This window comes from Hesperophylax consimilis, chromosome 15 (assembly GCF_061612785.1).
Source record: "Hesperophylax consimilis isolate HC1 chromosome 15, BYU_Hcon_1.0, whole genome shotgun sequence".
In the NCBI taxonomy this organism is placed as follows: Eukaryota; Metazoa; Arthropoda; class Insecta; order Trichoptera; family Limnephilidae; genus Hesperophylax; species Hesperophylax consimilis.
In genome coordinates this window covers 21,105,902-21,125,333 of record NC_142850.1, presented here as the reverse complement: position 1 = coordinate 21,125,333, position 19,432 = coordinate 21,105,902, and the positions used below count along the sequence as shown (strand labels likewise).

General features: G+C 34.4%; 2 protein-coding genes across 2 annotated transcripts in view; one reads left to right on the top strand and one right to left on the bottom strand.

The window, feature by feature from the left end:
- The window catches only part of Usp8 (Ubiquitin specific protease 8), a 32,784-nt gene extending 24,502 nt beyond the window's left edge, over positions 1-8,282 (top strand). The window contains exons 14-19 of the mRNA XM_089640318.1: positions 2,670-2,785; positions 3,201-3,345; positions 4,009-4,137; positions 4,621-4,815; positions 6,251-6,603; positions 8,144-8,282. Coding sequence (XP_089496444.1) covers positions 2,670-2,785; positions 3,201-3,345; positions 4,009-4,137; positions 4,621-4,815; positions 6,251-6,603; positions 8,144-8,255 — 1,050 coding nt within the window. The 3' untranslated portion in view covers positions 8,256-8,282. The remainder of the gene's footprint in view (positions 1-2,669; positions 2,786-3,200; positions 3,346-4,008; positions 4,138-4,620; positions 4,816-6,250; positions 6,604-8,143) is intronic.
- A 5,740-nt stretch (positions 8,283-14,022) lies between these two features.
- Positions 14,023-17,564, bottom strand: LOC149417476 (uncharacterized). Its single transcript, XM_089640319.1, has 3 exons — positions 17,219-17,564; positions 16,690-16,867; positions 14,023-14,161 (listed from the first exon to the last, which is right to left on the bottom strand). The coding sequence occupies exons 1-3, from the start codon at positions 17,369-17,371 to the stop codon at positions 14,103-14,105; spliced, it is 390 nt and encodes a 129-aa protein (XP_089496445.1). The 5' UTR covers positions 17,372-17,564; the 3' UTR covers positions 14,023-14,102.
- Positions 17,565-19,432: the final 1,868 nt, after the last annotated feature.

The following is a 19,432-nucleotide window of genomic DNA, read 5'->3' as shown; positions in this document are numbered from 1 at the left end:
CCCCCCAAAATTATAAGACAATAATAAATTATGTATATCAAAACAACTGGTCTTATTCTTAATTTATTTGAAATGTACCGCGAAATAGCGGAGCTGCGAGTGGCGGCGGTGAGTGACGAGCAGTGACATATACATATTATCTCTAATAGAAGCTTTCATTCACCCACGTGATTCGCTGGGTCAATTTAAAGAATGCCCGAATTTGGCATCTTCCGCGCCATAGTTAAAAGAGATAGCACTATGTCTTTCGGATAAGTAAAAATTAGGTATCAAAGAAAGCTTAGGGACGCTTAGGTTATGTCGTGAGGGAGACAGCACAATGAATATTACATGTTTTAAAGAGATGATGACATAAACATATGTCGGTTTTTCATTTTACACGCTTGTCGTGTGTGGAACAATGGTTGTCTTTCAACTGCAGTTCGGGAAAGTTTGGAATTATTCTTAATGTTGTTATCGTTGTAAGATAAAGCTGAATTATGAAACAAAACAAAAAAACGTAATAGATCATTGTCACATAGAATCGCAAGTCTAAATTTCAATTGAATTGATAAACGTCACGTCATTTCGCACCACAGAACCACCATACTCTTAGCTTCGCACTCAGTATATTTGGATACTGCGGACGGGCGTTTCAAACTTTTATTTTATTTACTTTAATGTTGTGCACAACTATATTAAAACGTAATATCTTAAAAATAATTTGCCATAAGTACATGGATTGTGTAGTTCCAATTCACTATATTAACATAATATATATTTTGAGTTGCAGACTCATGATGTACCTACCTAAAAATTGATATAGATGGGCATTTTTCACAATTTCAAATAAAGATTAGTTATACACTTTTTATTCAAATGACCTACCACTCCTGGATCCCTAGACCCGCCGCAGTATATTTTTAACATCGAGTCATATGTTATTGAATTTGCTCTTTTGACAATACCAGCGATATGCAGTTCCTTTTCAAGTCTTGTGATATGGTAACTCCTAGGTCTTGTTGTAACATCACTGCTTTTAGAGGTGTTCCATTCAATTTTCATGGTTGATCAAAGCAAAACGAACTCTAAGCAGAATTCTCGCCTGAACAGACATGCAATAATTACAATAGCGTATTATCCAAGGTTGATATTTTCAGTTGCTAACATACCAAATACAAGAGGTCCATAAAAGAATATTTCTCTGATGGTTTGTGAATAATGTTTATGTCTCTATTGTTTATATCTCTATTATGATTAGATTTATATCTACAACCTCTCTCCATGGCTATAAATGAATTGTTTTGTAAATTGTTCATTTGAAATAATCTTTTATTTAGTATTCGTTTAAAATTTTTTAATTCATATTCCTTTCTCACAAATTTATTTACTTATTCCATATTATGCTGTCTCAGTTGAGGTAAAGTCACAAGGAGGAAATCCATAATTGGTTTTATTTTACATATAAAATACTTATGTACAAACTGATTAAATGTGAACTGTCGATTTCCCGAAAATTAATAAATAAATAAATTTGTATACAAACTTAGGGTTAGTTTTTCCAATATGAAGTACAGTGCATTTTTCAATATTGAGTTTTAGAAACCAATCCTTTGTCAATAATTTAAGTTATTTGTTCTGTTTTGTCGTATTTAGAACACCCTTAATATTCTGTCGTCACGGCCTACTAAATGGTGCATAACTTTTGGCATTAGGTCTAGTGTCTCCACCACGTGAACATTATTATTGTCGTCCTGTGCTTTACACTGCCAATCCTACCCACTCGTACCCAGCACGCACTCACACATAAAGCAGACTTTAACCGGTGCACATTGTTTCAAACCTTTCTTTCAAGTGACATCTGTGATAAACCTAATACATAATAAACTTATAAATATTCTAAATCAACTTTAAATGTTTCCAATAATATGTTATCAATATTTGTAATAACTTTATTTCTGCTCTTTGCTCTTGTGCTTTTCACAACTTTACTTTTTCCGCTATCCAAGTACACCTCTGTGCCGTTGGACCACTTTGAGTTTTGACTTGTTTTGACATAGTTTGGACATATTTGCAGTCATGTGTACTGTGGATAGCTGATAATGGTGCTACATGTCAAATTAAGGATAAAAATATCCCCTCAGCATATTGTGTTTTTGTTCAGGAGAGTGAGTACTAAAAAGATAAATAGATGATTCCCCTAACTAGGAGTTCCACTGCTACTTGTGGCCCATACCAAATACTGTACAATAGTTATAATGCCTCCAACCTCTGACATTTTCCATACATTCTGATGGCAGTTTGCTACACTAGCGCCTCCTTGCGGCACGAGTTGTGAGTCTTGGTATTCTTTCATACACTTGAATGGATTTTATGCCATGCTACACTACCGCCTCTAGCGGCCAGAGTTGCCAGCCAATACAAGTAAATACTTCCAATATTTTACTTGCATTGGACATATTAGTAATATTCTATGGTATTTGCTTATACAAAGCTGAAGAATCATTGTCAACGACAACGTTGGAGGGGACAAGTTATCCTCTGTTGAACTTTACTGCTGCGTATTATGGAAAATTCTTGAACTTCACCTCCTGCTTTCATCCTTCCTCTGCCAGTTCCATGTCTCACTGCCTTACATCAGTTTAACAAAATATGTAAAAGAACACTGTCTAATTGTGGTAATTTTTCAGGGTCGTGGACTGACCGGGCTAAAAAACTTGGGCAATACTTGCTACATGAACTCTATCATGCAGTGCCTCAGCAACACCTCTGTCCTGGCCACATACTTCTGTGAAGGCAATTACAAGTAAGTTTACATCAATTAGGTTTGGGTCTTTCACACAACATTTAAATATAACATTGCCATCAAATGACCAATCTTCGCCATTTTAATTTTTCAATGTTTGCAAAGTCGCCGTTAAATGCCATTTTTAATTCCGTTTCAGCTTTTGAACGAATTGTGATCAGGCATAACTGTCATGTTGTTATGCTTGTCAACTGTTTACAATTTGATAAAAAGCTGAAATTAACAAAATGGCGCTAGTTGACCACCCATTTGATGACAAAGTTACATTTGAATTTCTATGAAATACCTCATCCATAGAAATGAATCCCATGTTTGAACAACACGCCTGATTTTTTTTACTTAGGGCAGGTGTCAGAGATGCTTAAGTTCAACATGAAAATGGCCCTAGTGATGATTGATACGGTATTTGTTACAGGCAAGACGTGAGGGGTGCACAGATGTGCGTGGGGAGCGGCAAGACCAGCGCTGGCACGCGGGGGGCGGTGGCCGAGGAGGTGGCGGCCGTTGTGCGCCAGCTCTGGTCGGAGCAGTTCCGCTTCATCTCCGCCAAGGATCTCCGGGTAATTGTCCAATAGACTTGTTATAATAATGCATGGCGGCCAAACCTACTGTGACTAGGTATTCAGCTGACGAGTGGAGCTTGATAACCACGCTTCTCTGCGCCTTCAACTATTCTAACATTGTGTTGCTAGGCAAGGAAATGAGGGTGGCTTTATCACATATTATATCTGATATTGCTAAGATCTCTGATAAGCTTTCTGCTTGTTTGGAGGAAATTAAAATTGGTCAATTGTTAGTTTTTTTTTTTAAATTTCGATCTATGACTTGTATTTTTTTTAAGTATTCAGATAACTAATTAAATTGTCAATGATAAAAGTTTAAGGTAAGCCCTATCTAAAATATTTCTAACTGCATTCATTTTGTGATTGAAAAATTATCTAAATAAAAATCTAATTCTGTTGAAGGTGGATGCATATTTGTAAAAAAAAGGATAAAACTTTGTTAAAACAAAGAATGCTTCATGCAATCTTTTGACTGCGTTAAATGTCCTTTCTTTTTGATAATGTCATAATAATAATCATTGGTAAAGTGGCAACATTGGTGTCATTCTGGCAACATTGGTGTAATTCTGACAACATCGGGGTAATTTTTCTATTGGTACCCCGTGTCTAGATATATTTGGTGGATGTATCGACTGTAATAGTGATGGTATTATTTTACAGAATGTGGTGGGACGACACCAGGCCATGTTCCGAGGAATTGAGCAACAGGACTCCCACGAGTTCCTCACTATTCTTATGGACTGGCTTCACAATGACCTGCAGACTCCCACTAGGCAACACATTTCCATGGTAAATTATACCACTTCTCACTATTTGTTTTAGTACTGGGTGTTGAAAACAATTCGAGAAAACCCCTATTGGTTATGTATTATGTACCTTCCTACTATGTAGATGTCTTTATGAATTTTCCTATATAATGCCAAGCAATCCGATAGTGGTAAGTAAGTTAAGTAAAATGTGTATAGCTGTAGTTGTTATAGCAGTCCCAACATCCCAATCGTTGAAATTCCCTAATGTTGGGACTCCCTAATATTATTGGTAGACATCAAAAAGGCAAAATATGCACCATTGATATCAAAATATGCAATAGCAATGCCAGAATATGCACTATCAGTGCCTAAATTATGCGATAAAAACAGGAATATGTATCTGGAACCAGTTCTTTGGGAAATCTGTTCTTATGGAGAACAAAAGAACTGATTTCTGAAAAAAATATAGAATTCCTCTTTTCTTACAAAAAAGTGGGAGCATAATTTGTTTGTTTGATTGCAGGACACCCTGTCGCCGTCAGAGAAGGCCTGGCTGGAGTACACCAAGTCACGGGAGAGCCCCATCCTCCGCCTTTTCTACGGCCAGATGAAGTCCACCGTCAAGTGTCTGTCGTGCGGCAAGGAGAGCGTCACGCACGACTCCTTCTCCAACCTCTCCCTGGAGCTGCCCGCCCATGCCAACAAGTGTAATCTTAGTGTGAGTTACATCTTTATACTCTTCATCGGTCTAGATAGTCTATGCGTGTTGGTTCCATGACAACAAAACAAAACATTGAAGAAAAATGTAGAAAAATTAAGTTTAAAAAAAAGCCACCTAATCTAACCATAAGTTCGTCAACTATTATTTTAACGTGATCGAAAAAAGCATTTACTTAGTGGCTTGTCATAATAACAATATGTATTAACACATTAATTTATTTGAAACAACTTTGGGGATGTGGTAAGGAGACAAATGAAAGATGTTTGTGAATCTTTACAGCGATTTTATTGATGCAGACCAATTAGAATAGCCAGAGTAGTCACAGTTGTTGCTGACGATGAATGACAATGTCGTCATGGTTGATGATGTGCACCACTATGTGATGCATGTAGGTCACATCACGGTGGGATGTGAATCCGTGGTCCTTGATCACGGCAATGAAGTCGGTGTCTCGACACCGCGTCGATGGAGACCAGACTTGCAGGTAGCGTTCATCACTGGTGAAGACCATGGGTCTTCCTGGTACTCCAGTGTGAAGGAAGTCAAAGGTACGGTGGACCTGGTTTGCTGATGATGGGCTCAAACCGCACTAGCAACGCCTGGTACACGTAATAATACAGCAGCTTGATGCAGGAGCGGGAAAGCGGGGCGCGGGAACGGAATGGCCCCCTTATTAAAATAATGTATATCTGCTAGTATTTATTATTTTATATCAGTTTTAATATTCTCCTGTTGAACGAAGATACCTTCCGTAACCGGTAGAGCAATAATAATTATTGAAATAAAATGGTTTCAAACAAATTAATGGGTCAATATTGTATTACCTGGGGGCCTCAGCACGGGTAAATCACCCAGAGACCCACATTATCAAATAATGTTTTAAAATATGTAAAGTTATTGAATCAAAAAAAAAATTTGTGTTCCCGCCCTCCATTTTTTTCAATGGTTTCTTATCGTCTTTGTTCGAGCTGATCCTTTTTTTATATTTACAAAAAGACCCCTTTTATTGTCTAAATAGTATAAAATAATGTCGCTATCCGCGTCTGTCTGTTTGTGAGCTTAGTTCTTCTAAACAACGCAATTAATTTTGATAGGATTTTAACTATCATTTAGAGAATTTCTTCCGGAAGGTTTATATATATATAATACATGCATATTATATTTTTAGAAAGTAGAGAAAAGTCGATGTTTTGTAATCAAGTCGTAAACTAATTATTTTCGGGCTCTTATATTGCTAACGCTGGCTAAACCTTATGAGATACATCAAAATAATGTACTACGGAATTGTGTATCATAAAATGGCCTACAGAAAAGTTTGCTATGGTATATGTCTCTCTCCTAAGGATAACCCACACATACACATCAGCTACTTCTGAATATGTATTGTCTATGACTATAAATAATAAAATGGATAAATGTTTTCTAATTCCAGGACTGTTTAGAACTATACCTGAAAGACGAGAGAATACTGGGCTGGAACTGTCCGGCCTGCAAGCAGAAGAGAGAGGCCGTAAAGAAATTAGACATTTCCCGTCTCCCGCCCATCCTAGTAATACACTTCAAAAGGTTCTACGTCGATACAAAAGACTATGTCTCAAATACGTATAGAAAAAAATTGACCAATATTGATTTTCCGCTGCAGAATTTAGATATGGGTCAGTTTTCTCTGCAGTCATACAGAGAAAGGAAGAATACCATATATAATTTATACGGAGTTTCAAATCACTACGGCTCCATGGAGGGGGGACACTATACAGCTTATTGCAAAAGCAGCGTTTATTCCAAGTAAGTTTTCTAATGATTATCATACAAACTAAGCCAATTTTCTACTGAACTATTGAGGCTCTGGTAAACAAGCAAGTTTTTACGTCAATTTCTTGCCGTCAGGATTTCCATATTTATTTAATTTTTCATTTTTTGATTACATATGTTATCATTATTATGATTATAAGACAATAATAACTTCATGTCATGTACTTGAATTCTTTATAATTTTTTATATCTAAATTGCCAAATGATCAGTATCCACAGATCAAAAACCTACCTATTATTCGACTACTCAATTAATAATATCAGTCTATAAATTCAGTTACCTTGGTGTTATTTTTAATTCCAAATTACGCTTCTTGAATCATGTTACAACTATTACCAGCAAAGTATTACAAATGCTTTGATTTATTCTCAGAATTGCTAAAATTCAAAAAAGCGTAAAATTATTATGCGCATCTCCGTTTAGAAGTCAAGTGGAATATAATCCATGCATTTGGTCTCATCATTTTTACGCTTTATTAATTTCAAAAGTGGTATTCCTATAAATGAAATAAATTATGTAAATTTACGAATTTGTCTAAATTATCAGAAAGGAGAAAAATATTTGATCTTCTTTTATTGTATAAAATTATTAATTCAATGTTTGACTGCTCTGACGCTATAAGTTTGCTGTCACTGTTGAAATTTGGTTAATTTCAGTATAATTAAGTTGTATTATAATTATTATTTTTTTTTTAATTAAAAAAAAAATTTACAGTGCATACATTTTTTTTTCATTTCAGCCGCCATGCTAGGGATTATTATTCATTGTTGTATTCCATTTAGCTGTGATGAAAAGAGTTTAAGCTATTTTGGTATAAGGAGTGGAAGGAAATGGGGAAGAGGAAGGTGGGGAAGTACCTGGCAATTCACATATGGTCACCAAATACGGCTAAAGCCATTTCAAGCAAAGTTTCGATTCTGAATGGTGGTTTTTCATAACTTTCACCAAGGCGATGATGCTGAGAGTATCTACCACCATGTGCGAGTCTTTGTACAAATATAATTAACACTTTCCCTGTCATACCTCATCATGATAGTTTGCTAAATGAGACTTAATGTCTTCAAAGGCAATATGTAAAAGGCGCTAATAAATAATTTCGATTCTACATCATCGTTGCATAAGTACACCGTAAATATTCCTGGGAATTTCCTTTTTATTCTGAACATTAGTTTTAAGATAATAATTAGTATGATAAAGATACCAACCAATCATTGCAAATGCACTTTGAGTCGCTCTACGCCACTTGTATAGCAGTAAATCCAAATCTCCTAGTGAAAAATGGACTTCTAGCTACATTAGCCGACCTTGATAAGTACGTTTTCTACAAACCTTGCATCCAGGGCTTATAAGCTTTGTGGAAAATTATGTGTCTCCACTGCTGCATGGCAGCATTTTTAGTGGTTATTATTTGCTAGAAATGATGCGATATGAGGGAAAAAATAATAGGAATTTATTGTTCATAGTTGGTATTGTATTCAGGCACATAATTCTTTTTCCTTTTTGTAATTTCAGATGGTACAAATTTGATGACCACGTAGTAACAGAAATTTCCCCCAGTGATGTGAAATCAAGTGCCGCTTATATCCTGTTCTACACTTCTGTCTCAGAAGAAATGCACCACTAGGTTCACCCCATTTTACACTTTAACCTACACTACACTTTGTGCCAAGGAGTTCTTCAAAATTCACATTGATTTATTTGGTGCCGTAAAGTCAGGTTGTTCTTTCACAAAAATTTTAATGTATCATTGTCACCAAACGGCTAATAAGCGCCATTTTGTTTTGTTTTTTTTTACATTTGAAAGGTCCCCTTTAAATTCCGATTAATTCAAATTGTGATCAGCAGAAAAGCACATCTGTAATGTTGTTATGTTTGTCAGCTGATCAGAATTTGATGGAAAGCTAAAACAGTCCTAAAATCAATGTTTATCGGGGATGTCAAATTAATAAAATGGCGCTGATTGACCATTTGATGAAAAGTTACATTTGAATTTCTGTGAAACACACCTTTTCTGTAATTTTAACTACCGTCTTCTGAAACCAATTAATTTAGGATGGGTTGTTTCAAAGAATTTGAACAATTCATCAAATTTCAACATTCATTTTCGTGTTCTGTGATAGTCCTATTCAAGTTCTGTTATTATATCATTATAGGATAGTTGCTTGACAGAACTGAAGTAACAACAGAACTTAAAAAAATCTTTCACAGAACTTGAAAATCAACTTTGAAATTTGAAGAATTGTTTGAATTCTCTGAAACAACCCGCCGTTATTTTTTCTTTTATTCTTAGTTCTACTTTGAATAATGTTATTTTTTACAAAAATCTAGTCCAGAAAAGTGTTGGTGTGCAGAAATATTTTTTAAATAAAATTCATCATCACAAAACATAACGGCGTTCCACACTAGTAACCAAATTTTTATATAGAGTATTGAGAATTCTAATATTCAATCAAAGATCTAAGCAATTGCAAAAAAAATATCGGAAATTTAGCTCTGCTAATCTTATAATAGTAACATTAACCCTTTCAGACCTGAATTAAAACTGGCAGTTGTAGAACATATTATTTGAAGCTTAATTTATTTGAGTTATTACAAATTTATTTACACTTTTTTTTTAAATAAACTTTATTTCATCTGTTGGAAAGCAAAAAGCGCTATTGATACTCTATCTGCACAGACAGACTGACCCACGGCAACGCGCGGCGGGGTACAGCTATTATAGAATGAAAACTCTAGACAACTTTATTTTCAAATATACGGTACGAATGGGTTAACATCTTATACATAATGAACATTTTAACATTTCCCAACTACCTCAGAGAGCCAATTAAAGGTATTTAACAAAAATCTCTAAATAGTATAACATAAAGTCGCTTTTCGCATCTGTCTGTTCGTGCGCTTAGTTCATCTAATCTACCCACCGGATTCTGATAGGGTTTTTACTATCACTTAGAAAATTCTTCCGGAAGGTTTATTATCCGGATAGGTCTTTTTTTTATTTACAAAACAACCTCTTTTCTTGTCTAAATAGTATAAAATAATGTCGCTATCCGCTGTATGTCTGTTTGTGCGCTTAGTTCTTCTAAACAACGCCACTAATTTTGATAGGGTTTTCACTATCATTTAGAGAATTTCTTCTGGAAGGTTTATATATATAATACATGCATATTATATTTATAGAAAGTAGAGAAAAGTCGATGTTTTGTAAGCAAGTTGTAAAGAAAGTATTTTATGGCGCTTACATTGCTAACGCTGGCTAAACCTTATGAGATACATCAAAGTAATGTGATACGGAATTGTATATCTTAAAAAGGCCTACAGTAAAGTCCGTGATGGTATATACCTATCTCTTTAGGATAGCTCCCAACAATGCAGGGTACCCGTCAAATAGTTAGAAATAAATAAATGTAAGTCGAAACAGAAATATATTTCCACTAGGGTAGTACTGCTTTTTCGCTATTTAAAGCTTAGATCTTAGGTTGTATTTTGGAATTCATAACACTGCATACAATTCGCTTACAGTATGTTCATATTGTATTTTATTTTGGTATGCATATTGAAAGTGTGTGTGTATTGTAGTTTTATTTATTTCAAATTTGTTTAAGTTCGTTAAAATGTTTCCATTTGAAGAGATTTTATTATTGTTCAAAGTTAACACCCAAATCAAATGTATATTATAAATGTTATTTTAGACCTTCAGATAAATACTATAATACATTTTTAAAACTAAAGATTTTTTACTGAATGCAACATGCCAACTTCCGTATTTGCTATTTGTGTGGCAGAAGTTTTCTAGTTAACCCATGAGAATGTTTGTTACTAAACTTGCATAAAACAATGAAATCCTCTTATAAAGTCCCCACATAAGAAGTTTGTGGTTTCGGTCCCTCGGAGACTGAAATTTAAAAAATGGCCCAATTTACCCCACAAATAAGGTTTTCTTTATAAGATAGTTTCACTGTATTGCAATTGTGTTTTCATCTTACCGTAACCCCAGGGAGTGGACATTGAGAACACAATGCCACAAATGACTGGTGTAATTTCAAACGGAAATCATTATTTTTTACCAGAGATATCAATATTTCCAGTATATTTTTCTAATATGTACTAAAGCTGTTGTAATTTTGTTGTATAAACTATGTAAACATATTTCTATTATAAAACTAAATTCATTGACGAAGTTTCTTATTCCAAACATTCCAAATAACAAAATGCAAGATCATTTGCCTATTATACTAAATACTGTATGGACAAAAAGTGTGACAAAGATGTAAACATGTTCAGTGGTGTTTTCCGATGTTTGTAACAACAGGTTTCCAATACTTAACCGTTATAAAAATCTTTTTTCATTTGTGCATTTAATGATATATTATGCATCACAAACATACATGTAATATGGAGCCATGATCGCCGAAAGATTGTAACCGACAGGTTTGCTCAAATAGCGTTTTTTTAATCATAAACTTTCTAAATGGCTAAATGCACCACCTCAGTGTTTGGGAATACCAAAATATCATGCCCAAAATGGATTCTGTACCCTAACTAACCATCGTGGTGCTCGTGCAGAGAGGAGGGACCGCCAAACAACTCATTCACATTCATACTCTTCTGTTATTCCAACTCTTGACTTGGCCCGACTCAAGTATCTGGTTCACTTGATCGTGCCATGTCTTCCTCGGGCGTCTCCGACTTCTGATTCTGTACCCTTTATCGTATATTAGTGGTCTAAAATTTAGTTTAGGCAAAACATTATAAGCATCTATTACGGTAATTATCGTAAATTACACAGTAAAACAACTGTCTTGAATTTTTGACTCAGTTCTTCCATAGCGATATGCATTTTCTGTTTGATAATTTGCATTATCATACAGCGTTCTTTTAAAAATAATAACACTACGCAAAACAACATAAGTGACAAAGATTGAAAAATGTATCGCTAAATAGCCAGACAAAACAATGTAACTACCATTTATCTCCAAAGCAGCGAGATTTAACGATTTTCGTAATGTGAAGTGGATGCTATTCAATAAAATAAACATTCGCCATAAAGTTTATTAATCCATCCCTTAAATAAATTGTCTCATATAAAACTTCGTTTTTGTCAGTTACGATATATTGGCGATCATGGCTCAATATATTGGTGCAGGATAAAAGTTTTTTTTATGAAATGTTTAAAAACTGGTGTCTGGAAATTTCAAATTTTTGAACAAGTTGTTTCCGGAAACCCACTGGATGACAATACTGAGAAGATCTTTAATCCTTGTATCCAATCTACATGTTGTTTATTTGGTAATAATGCAAGCTTGGAAAAAATATTTTTCAATTCAAGTTTCTCTAAATATAAAAAGGATCCCATTAATTATATAATATGTATGAACTTACATAATGTATACGTTTGTGGAATTGTAATTATTTTTACATTCCGACTCTAAGGTCCAGTTGTTAAAACCCCCAACACATCAACGCCATTTTGAATTTTTTGATATTTGCCACTTCAAATTTTGTAACAAACCACTAAACAACAGTTCTTGATAAATGTTATGCTTGACAGCTAATAACAACCCAACATAAAATTAACAACCCAACATAAAATTTGACCAAACACTGACAGGGCGGGAATCGGGAGTTCCAACAACTTGGCCTAATAGTTCCCTTTGAATGGTATCTTGGGACACAACACCGATGCGCCTTGATTTGAATCGTAGATAATAGAATCACGGAGATATGGCATTGAAGCGGCAGAGCCAATGAAAGTTATGCATTTGGTGTGTAGGTAGAAAGAAAGATGGGACACAGTTGTGCATAAATGCGATTTATAGTAGCATGGGTGAACGAAGATAGCCACACTTTTTTGTGTGCGGTTTCGTACTAATAAAGGTTAATGGCCATCTCCTTGTTTTTATTACCTATGGTCTGAATCCATATTTCCAACTGTAATAACATGTATGTATTATACAAAGATATTATCAATTTTTGTCATTTATAAATTGAATTGTTTATTTTTAAAAGGGGACATATCACTCAGATCAAATTGTTGGGAAATAAATAAAAATCTTATAATTTATTTATATTGGTTTTGATATTTTACCACATAGTCCATTACCATGTTATTAGGTTAAATTATAAAAGGAACTTATTAAAAACAAATATATTAAAAATTATAAATTTTGTGGGAAAAGTCCCCTTTTAATAATAAACTAAATTAAAATGTCAAAATCCAGCTAATTAATCTGGTTTTTCGGCGTTTTCTGAGATAGAAATCATGGTGGTCTTAACTGCGAATATTATAATTTTATTTTTGATTTCCCTCCAGGAAATGCCTTATCAGTAGGAAAAGGTAAGCGGTTGACTGTGGACCTCTTCAAGATATTCCAAAATTGACTTTTTCAGTTTTTTAAAACACCTCTACCATGGAAAAGAATTTTCTTGAACCTCCCGGAACCTTATAAATTTTACCACCATACGGTTTCAATTTTCACCACCACTGACCACACCCGCTGGAAAATAGACGTAGTTCAGTAATAACAGAAATATTATCAATATATTTCTTCTAACACAGCAAACTTATTTTGTGGCACCATTTTAATTGAAATTAATAAAATACTTCGTTTTTACCACTTTTATTGTTTATTACCAACATGTTTCATGAGCAACGCTCACTTCTTCAGGGTTTTTTTTTTTTTTTGAAAAAAACTCTGAAGATGTGAGCGTTGCTCATGAAACATGTTGGTAATAAACAATAAAAGTGGTAAAAACGAAGTATTTTATTAATTTCAATCAATATATTTCTTTAGAAAATAACAAACTTCACTATATCCCTTTCTTCCCTGACCCCGGAGTAAGTGAAAAAATCACTCTTTCCAAATTTCAGACTATGGATGCCAAAGTAGTTGACCCAAAACTGCCTATAAAATATTGCTGTCAACTCGCGGTTTAGTTTTAAACCAAACATGTCGCCTTTTAAAACTAAAGCTAAATTTTTATCCGTCGTTGAGGTGGAAGAAATGTTCTGATTCTTTTTATGAAACAAATCTTAGTTCATTGAAACAGAGTTACATCAAAGACCCACAACAGAAATTACTATTTTTATGATACAACTTCCAAATTGACATAAATAAAAATCTGTTGTTTCCCTGATCGCCTTTGGAATTGTAAAAATGTTTATGTTTGGTGCCTTTTGCATGAATGTGGACAGTATTTACACAAATACTAAAACTACGTAGTTCGTAATGATAGAAGGAATGACTCTGGTCTCCCGTGCAGACTAAATTACTGAATATGGCCACCAGGTATAACATTATTTTTTGCCTCGGCTCTGGTTACTTGCCTGTGTAAAATTAACTAATTACTAAAATAAATAATATAATGATGAACCTAGTAAAATTATTTCTCTTTATTATAAAGTATGTAAATATGTAAAAATTAAGGTTAAACTAATTTTAAAATAAATATTTGGATATCTCAACACATCTTATTCTTCCTCACTCTCTTCCGATTCTTGATCCACGCAAAATTCTCCACTCAAAATATCTGCAAAAAACAAAAGATTACAGAAATTAAGAAAGTACATAATGCTAAAGACATTTCAAATGAGACTCCTCTCGTATAGAACCAAATCCAATCTTCATTCTCTTAGAAAGACATAATATGGTATTTAAGTTTTTTTTATAGAAAAATTAAGAAAAAAAATTTACGATAATGAAGGTATTTTTAGTTTACCACAATAATTCAGGACTGAATATTTCATTCAATTGCAATAATTTTAATCTCTCAAAAATATAATCAAAAATAATTATGAACATGATCACTTTTTATGCCTTATTCGAGTGCTGATAGCCTTCATTCAAATTTCTGGTAAAACCGTAACTCTGATTTGGATTGCAGATCTCTTGGCAAAGCAAGGAGCATCCAACTCTATTGTTACCCTCGTAAACCACATTCCCCTATCTAAAATTTTTTCCATCCTCAAAGATAGATACCGCAATGTTTGGTCAAAGTATTGGCACATTGCTAGTCAATCCAAGGGAGTCCAAAAGACTATCCCATTAAAACTGTGGTTTTAGCAATTCCCCCATTTCTCCAAAAAAAAGAAATTTCCTCACTTATTCGAACGAGGATTGGACATTGTTCTGTTCATTATCACCTTTATAAAATGCACGTGCTCTACTCCCCATATTGTACATTCTGTGGTCTAGAAGTGGGAACTTTAGATCACTTTTTTTTGTCCCTTTCTAAACAAATATCCTCTCTTCTATCAAGCTTGGTCTAAAATTTCCTCCCCTCCATTCAACATCTTATCTCTTCTAAGTCTGAATTCGACTCTAAACTTCCATATAATTTTATTGAATATGCCAAATTTAAGCAAAACTAATATATAAGTTCACTTCCCTCTCTCCATAATTTGAAATGATGGCCTAGAACACCATTAAGGATGAAAGCCAGTAACATTTGGAAGAAAAAAAATAGTAGTAAATTTTAATAGTGAATAAAATTTCTTTAACGTTTTAAAAAGTGCTAGTTTCGATTTGCCGCCAAAATAACATGTTCATTTTTATTCATGAATTTGGCGGCATTGACGTCAAGCCGGGCAACGTTGGTGAGACCTGTCTTACTAGACATTGGCGATTTCTATGTCATAATGGCATTGTAGACAGTTGGAACTGTTTTAGAATGTTTGATTTTAAAATCAATAATTAAAATTAGTAATATTAAAATAAACTTCACATGTGAAAATATCCCATTCCCGCATTTCCTAAGGCAGTAATTTTGTAAATAAAAAGAATTGGTTTGACACAATTACTCCTAGTTTTTGAGGAGTATAGCAATCCACGGTTTGTCAACGTATTTTCTGCTTCTGTTTACTCCACAAATGACAAAAAACGCCATTTGCAAAAAAGTACCTTCCGAAAGGGTGATGACTTTTGGGCCACCTTTTATTTAAAAATTCCTTCTACCATTATTATAAGAGGAAAATATTGCTTGAGCAAGAGACTTAGCTTACAGTAAAATTAACTCACAATGCCTGGGTGGGAACGTAACGCATTGTCCACTCAGCTACTAACCGATAAGACACTCATCACACCTACGGCTCAGAGTAATGCGACTTCATGAAAATCAGCTAAAGGGTTTTGGACATCTTTGAGTGAAAGAGACCAAGAAGTATCTTTGGAGCCATTCAAGAAAATGGTGTCTGGTGGATGAAGTACGACCATGAACTATAGTGATTGCAGAGCAACATTTGTGAAACAGGAACGGGTATGTTGAGCAGGACACGTAGCAAGAATAAACCTGCAGGACGAAGGATTGCTAAGAGGACTAGCAGGAGACCCAGAGAAGTTGAAGCGTTCCCTACAGGCAATACAACTCTCCAAGGATTTTAACATGATGTGTGTACAACACAACTTTATGTGGCCGGATGGGGTGGAGGCCCTAGGCATATTGATAAGTTGGTAAATCCTGGAGGAGAAAGTAACTCGAAACCCATGGATTTTTGCAATTATTGCAACCAATGCATTTCCTTGATGAAGCAGTACTTTTTTCAAGGCCAAATTGGCAAAATTAATTCAGTTTTCATACAAATCACAATTCAGCTTCCTAAGATGAATTTTGGGTAATTATTTCCCTAACTGCCGCACTTTTAGGCACATATTATGGGAATTACACATTGTTTAAACAATGTCTATAAGAACAAATATTTACATACACAAAATAGGTTCTGAGTTTGGGTTAATTGTAATTTATGCGTATTTAGATTGAAACTAAACTCTCGCAAATGTCATACCATACGAAATGAGTTCAAAATGGCGGCAAAGGGATCGTTTTATAAGGTAAATTTTTAGCATTGTTTGAATAAAAATGGAATTATAATGTATCTTTTACCATCATATCCTGACATAAATCACTGTTTCTTTTACTAATTAAGTTGAAATAAAGTGTAATTTCCATAATCTGAGCCTATTAAAAGTGCGGCAATTAGGGAAATATTTATAATTTTGTTTGAATACTGAGATACCAGTGAATAATATTATCAAATTTGATAAAAGCTAACAGTAACTTACTTGTCAGGTCATTACAAATACTTAAGTCTAATTTTTTGGTATTTTGTGAAGATTCCGCCTCATCTAACTGTTTTGCATTGGATACTTCTTCTAGCTTCATTGTTTTCTCACTGGAATGGTCTTCTAGAGGGGCTTTTCTCTCCGGCTTCATCAAACTGTTCAGTTGCATTTGTTCAACCTGAAATATTGAAAACAAAAACTTTGAACTAAAACAAGTATGCCAATGGAACATAACTTCGACCTTCAAAGCAAAATAAAGTAGAAACGTTTACCCAGTGTGGGTGCTAGGGGGATTATGCTTTGTGCATCATTAGTTAGGCATGTAATTAGTGTCTGTTGCTTGCTTATTGGGCAGTTGTTCAGATGGGAGGGCAACTATTCAGTATAAATTTAGCACAGATTATATACTAGCCCATGGCATCCCCATGTGGGTACAGTTAGTTCTAATTGTATATTGGTCTAACAGGTTGTGGACCTGCACTCATGAAAATATATCAATATTGGTGTTAATTATTAAAAATTACCGTACATGCAATGCTACTCTCGCTTGTTTAATCTTTTTTAGTGATTCCTTTATCCAATTTTCTTCTTTGTTCAGTTGTCTTTCACATATCAACAACCTTTGATAATCTCCGAGGCGCATTGGGCCCGGGTTCGGAAACAAATTAAGTTCTTCAGCCATACTTTTAAACTATTAAATTTGTTTGTCTTTAAAAACACGATAATGTATTAAATAAAAATTTGTCTAACGTCTAACGTTTAAATAAGTCTCTTTTCCCAATTTGATGTGATTTTCTCGCGAAAACGGCGCTATACAAATAATCCAATCATTATTATTAAATTTGACATTTCGAAACGACAACAAAAATGGTGCTGCCCACAGACATAGGAATTAATAGACGAGAAGATAATGGCGAGGGGTAAAATCATAAATATACCACTCTCTAGTTCGATATCTTCGGGCTTTTTGTATGTAACGGAATTATACAGTACTTAACCACAGATATACAAGCAGCATACAAGCAGTACCTACCGTGCGGAGCAGAGCAGTAGACAAGGTAGAGGAAACTCAAGGCCATTTAAAAAAAGATGCGACCATAGACAACATAATTGCTCTCAGCCTACTCTATTCATTCACTAGCCCAAAAAAACTATTATAAAAATAAAAATGTCCTTGAAGCAGAAAAATGTCGAAATGTTTTCCAAGGGCAAGGTTCAGGGGCGTATAACTCTCGCATAACCTTGTAACCCTGATGGGAGGAGTTATCCTCAACCCAAATTCTTATAGACAAAGCTGTTGTGGCTGAAAGCTCAGATCTCATTGGCTCAGAGCAAAAATTGTATCTTGATCTCTCGCTCTCTACCGTAGCGACTCGTGTAACAGAAAGAGAAGCTAAACATGTGTTATGCTCCGATAAAAAAATAACGGTAATTTCCAAGACGTCATTTCGCAGATTGAAGTCAGTTGAAGGTTTTAGCGTAAATATTTTGAATTTTCTTTCACCCATCTAAAAATAATGTTGCGTGCTAGAATTCTTCAAGGTGATAAATTAATGCCGTGTTGTGTTAAAGGTTGCTCAAATGGATTCGATAATCCAGTGCTAGGAAGAAGCAGCAAGAAATACGTTTGTTTGTGTGTGCCATTTCGCGATTGAAATCAAAAATCGGTACTTTTGGGATCAAAAAATAATGCGTTGCCAACGCTTAATCTTCCAATCATCATAAAATATCCGGTCTATCTCCACCAATTGAAAGAAGGACCCGATCACGTTGTTAAATACAGGTACTAACCTCTCGTTCTTTGATACAATGTTCATGATTCCTGAATGTACTTCATTGGCTAATAATTTGATTAATTTTCCTTTTCAAACCTATCCGTATTTCGACGCGATCTTATACCACGTATTAGGAGACTAAAATTGTTAAACAAAGCCACGATTACATCAAACAAGTTCATTTAAACCTCTCCAGAATTACATCATGTAAGTACCAGTATTTTCAATGATGTTTGCTGACGACAAAGCTGTGAAAATTATATGAAACCCTTGCAGGAGAACTTGAATAACTTCTAGTGCTATCTTGTGTATATATTCTTGTATTTTTGTGCAAGGTCAAATTAAATCCTATTAAGTTGTTGCAGTAAGACAGAAATCCTGGGTTCAATTCCTAGTTGAGACTGTTACTTTTTATTTTTTTGTGTCTTGTTCTGTTTCATGTTTTGTTTAGATATATTAGTATTATCTTCTACTTCAATGATAAATCAATGCTCAATACATCGGTTGTACTGACCCTGTTTTGTATTACTGTCCATTGTCTTTTTGAAAATAAAAAATATTTTGATGTGTGCATAGCTGTGGGTTTTTTTTATTTTCCTTTTCCTGCATTCCAGTATTTTTTATTATATATTTTTTTTGGGCTAGTGAATGAACGATGTTAGCTGGGTGCAGGTATATTGTCTATGTTTGCTCTTTTTTTAATGACCTTGAGATTTCTTTATGGTCCACCATATATTTACCTGTCTGGACCAAACGACCGTTTTATCTGTGGTCGTCTGTGGTTAAGGGGGTGACAAAATGGCGCCATACAAAAAGCCCGAAGATATCGATCTAGAGAGTGGTTTATTTATGGCAAGGTTCATCTGACTAAGAAAATAAACTTTTACAGTGCATTTCCTTAAGATGAAACTTGTTAATCTGAGAAGAAGAAACCCAAAATGACAAGAAATTTGCAAAAACACTGAAGA

Coding starts and splice junctions, on each gene's coding strand:
- LOC149417476 (XM_089640319.1), bottom strand. CDS start 17,371: ATGGCTGAAGAACTTAATTTGTTTCCGAACCCGGGCCCAATGCGCCTC. Junction 16,868..17,218: donor AAGCGAGAGTAGCATTGCAT/GTACGGTAATTT, acceptor TCAATATTTCAG/GTTGAACAAATGCAACTGAA. Junction 14,162..16,689: donor TATTTGTAATGACCTGACAA/GTAAGTTACTGT, acceptor TGTTTTTTGCAG/ATATTTTGAGTGGAGAATTT.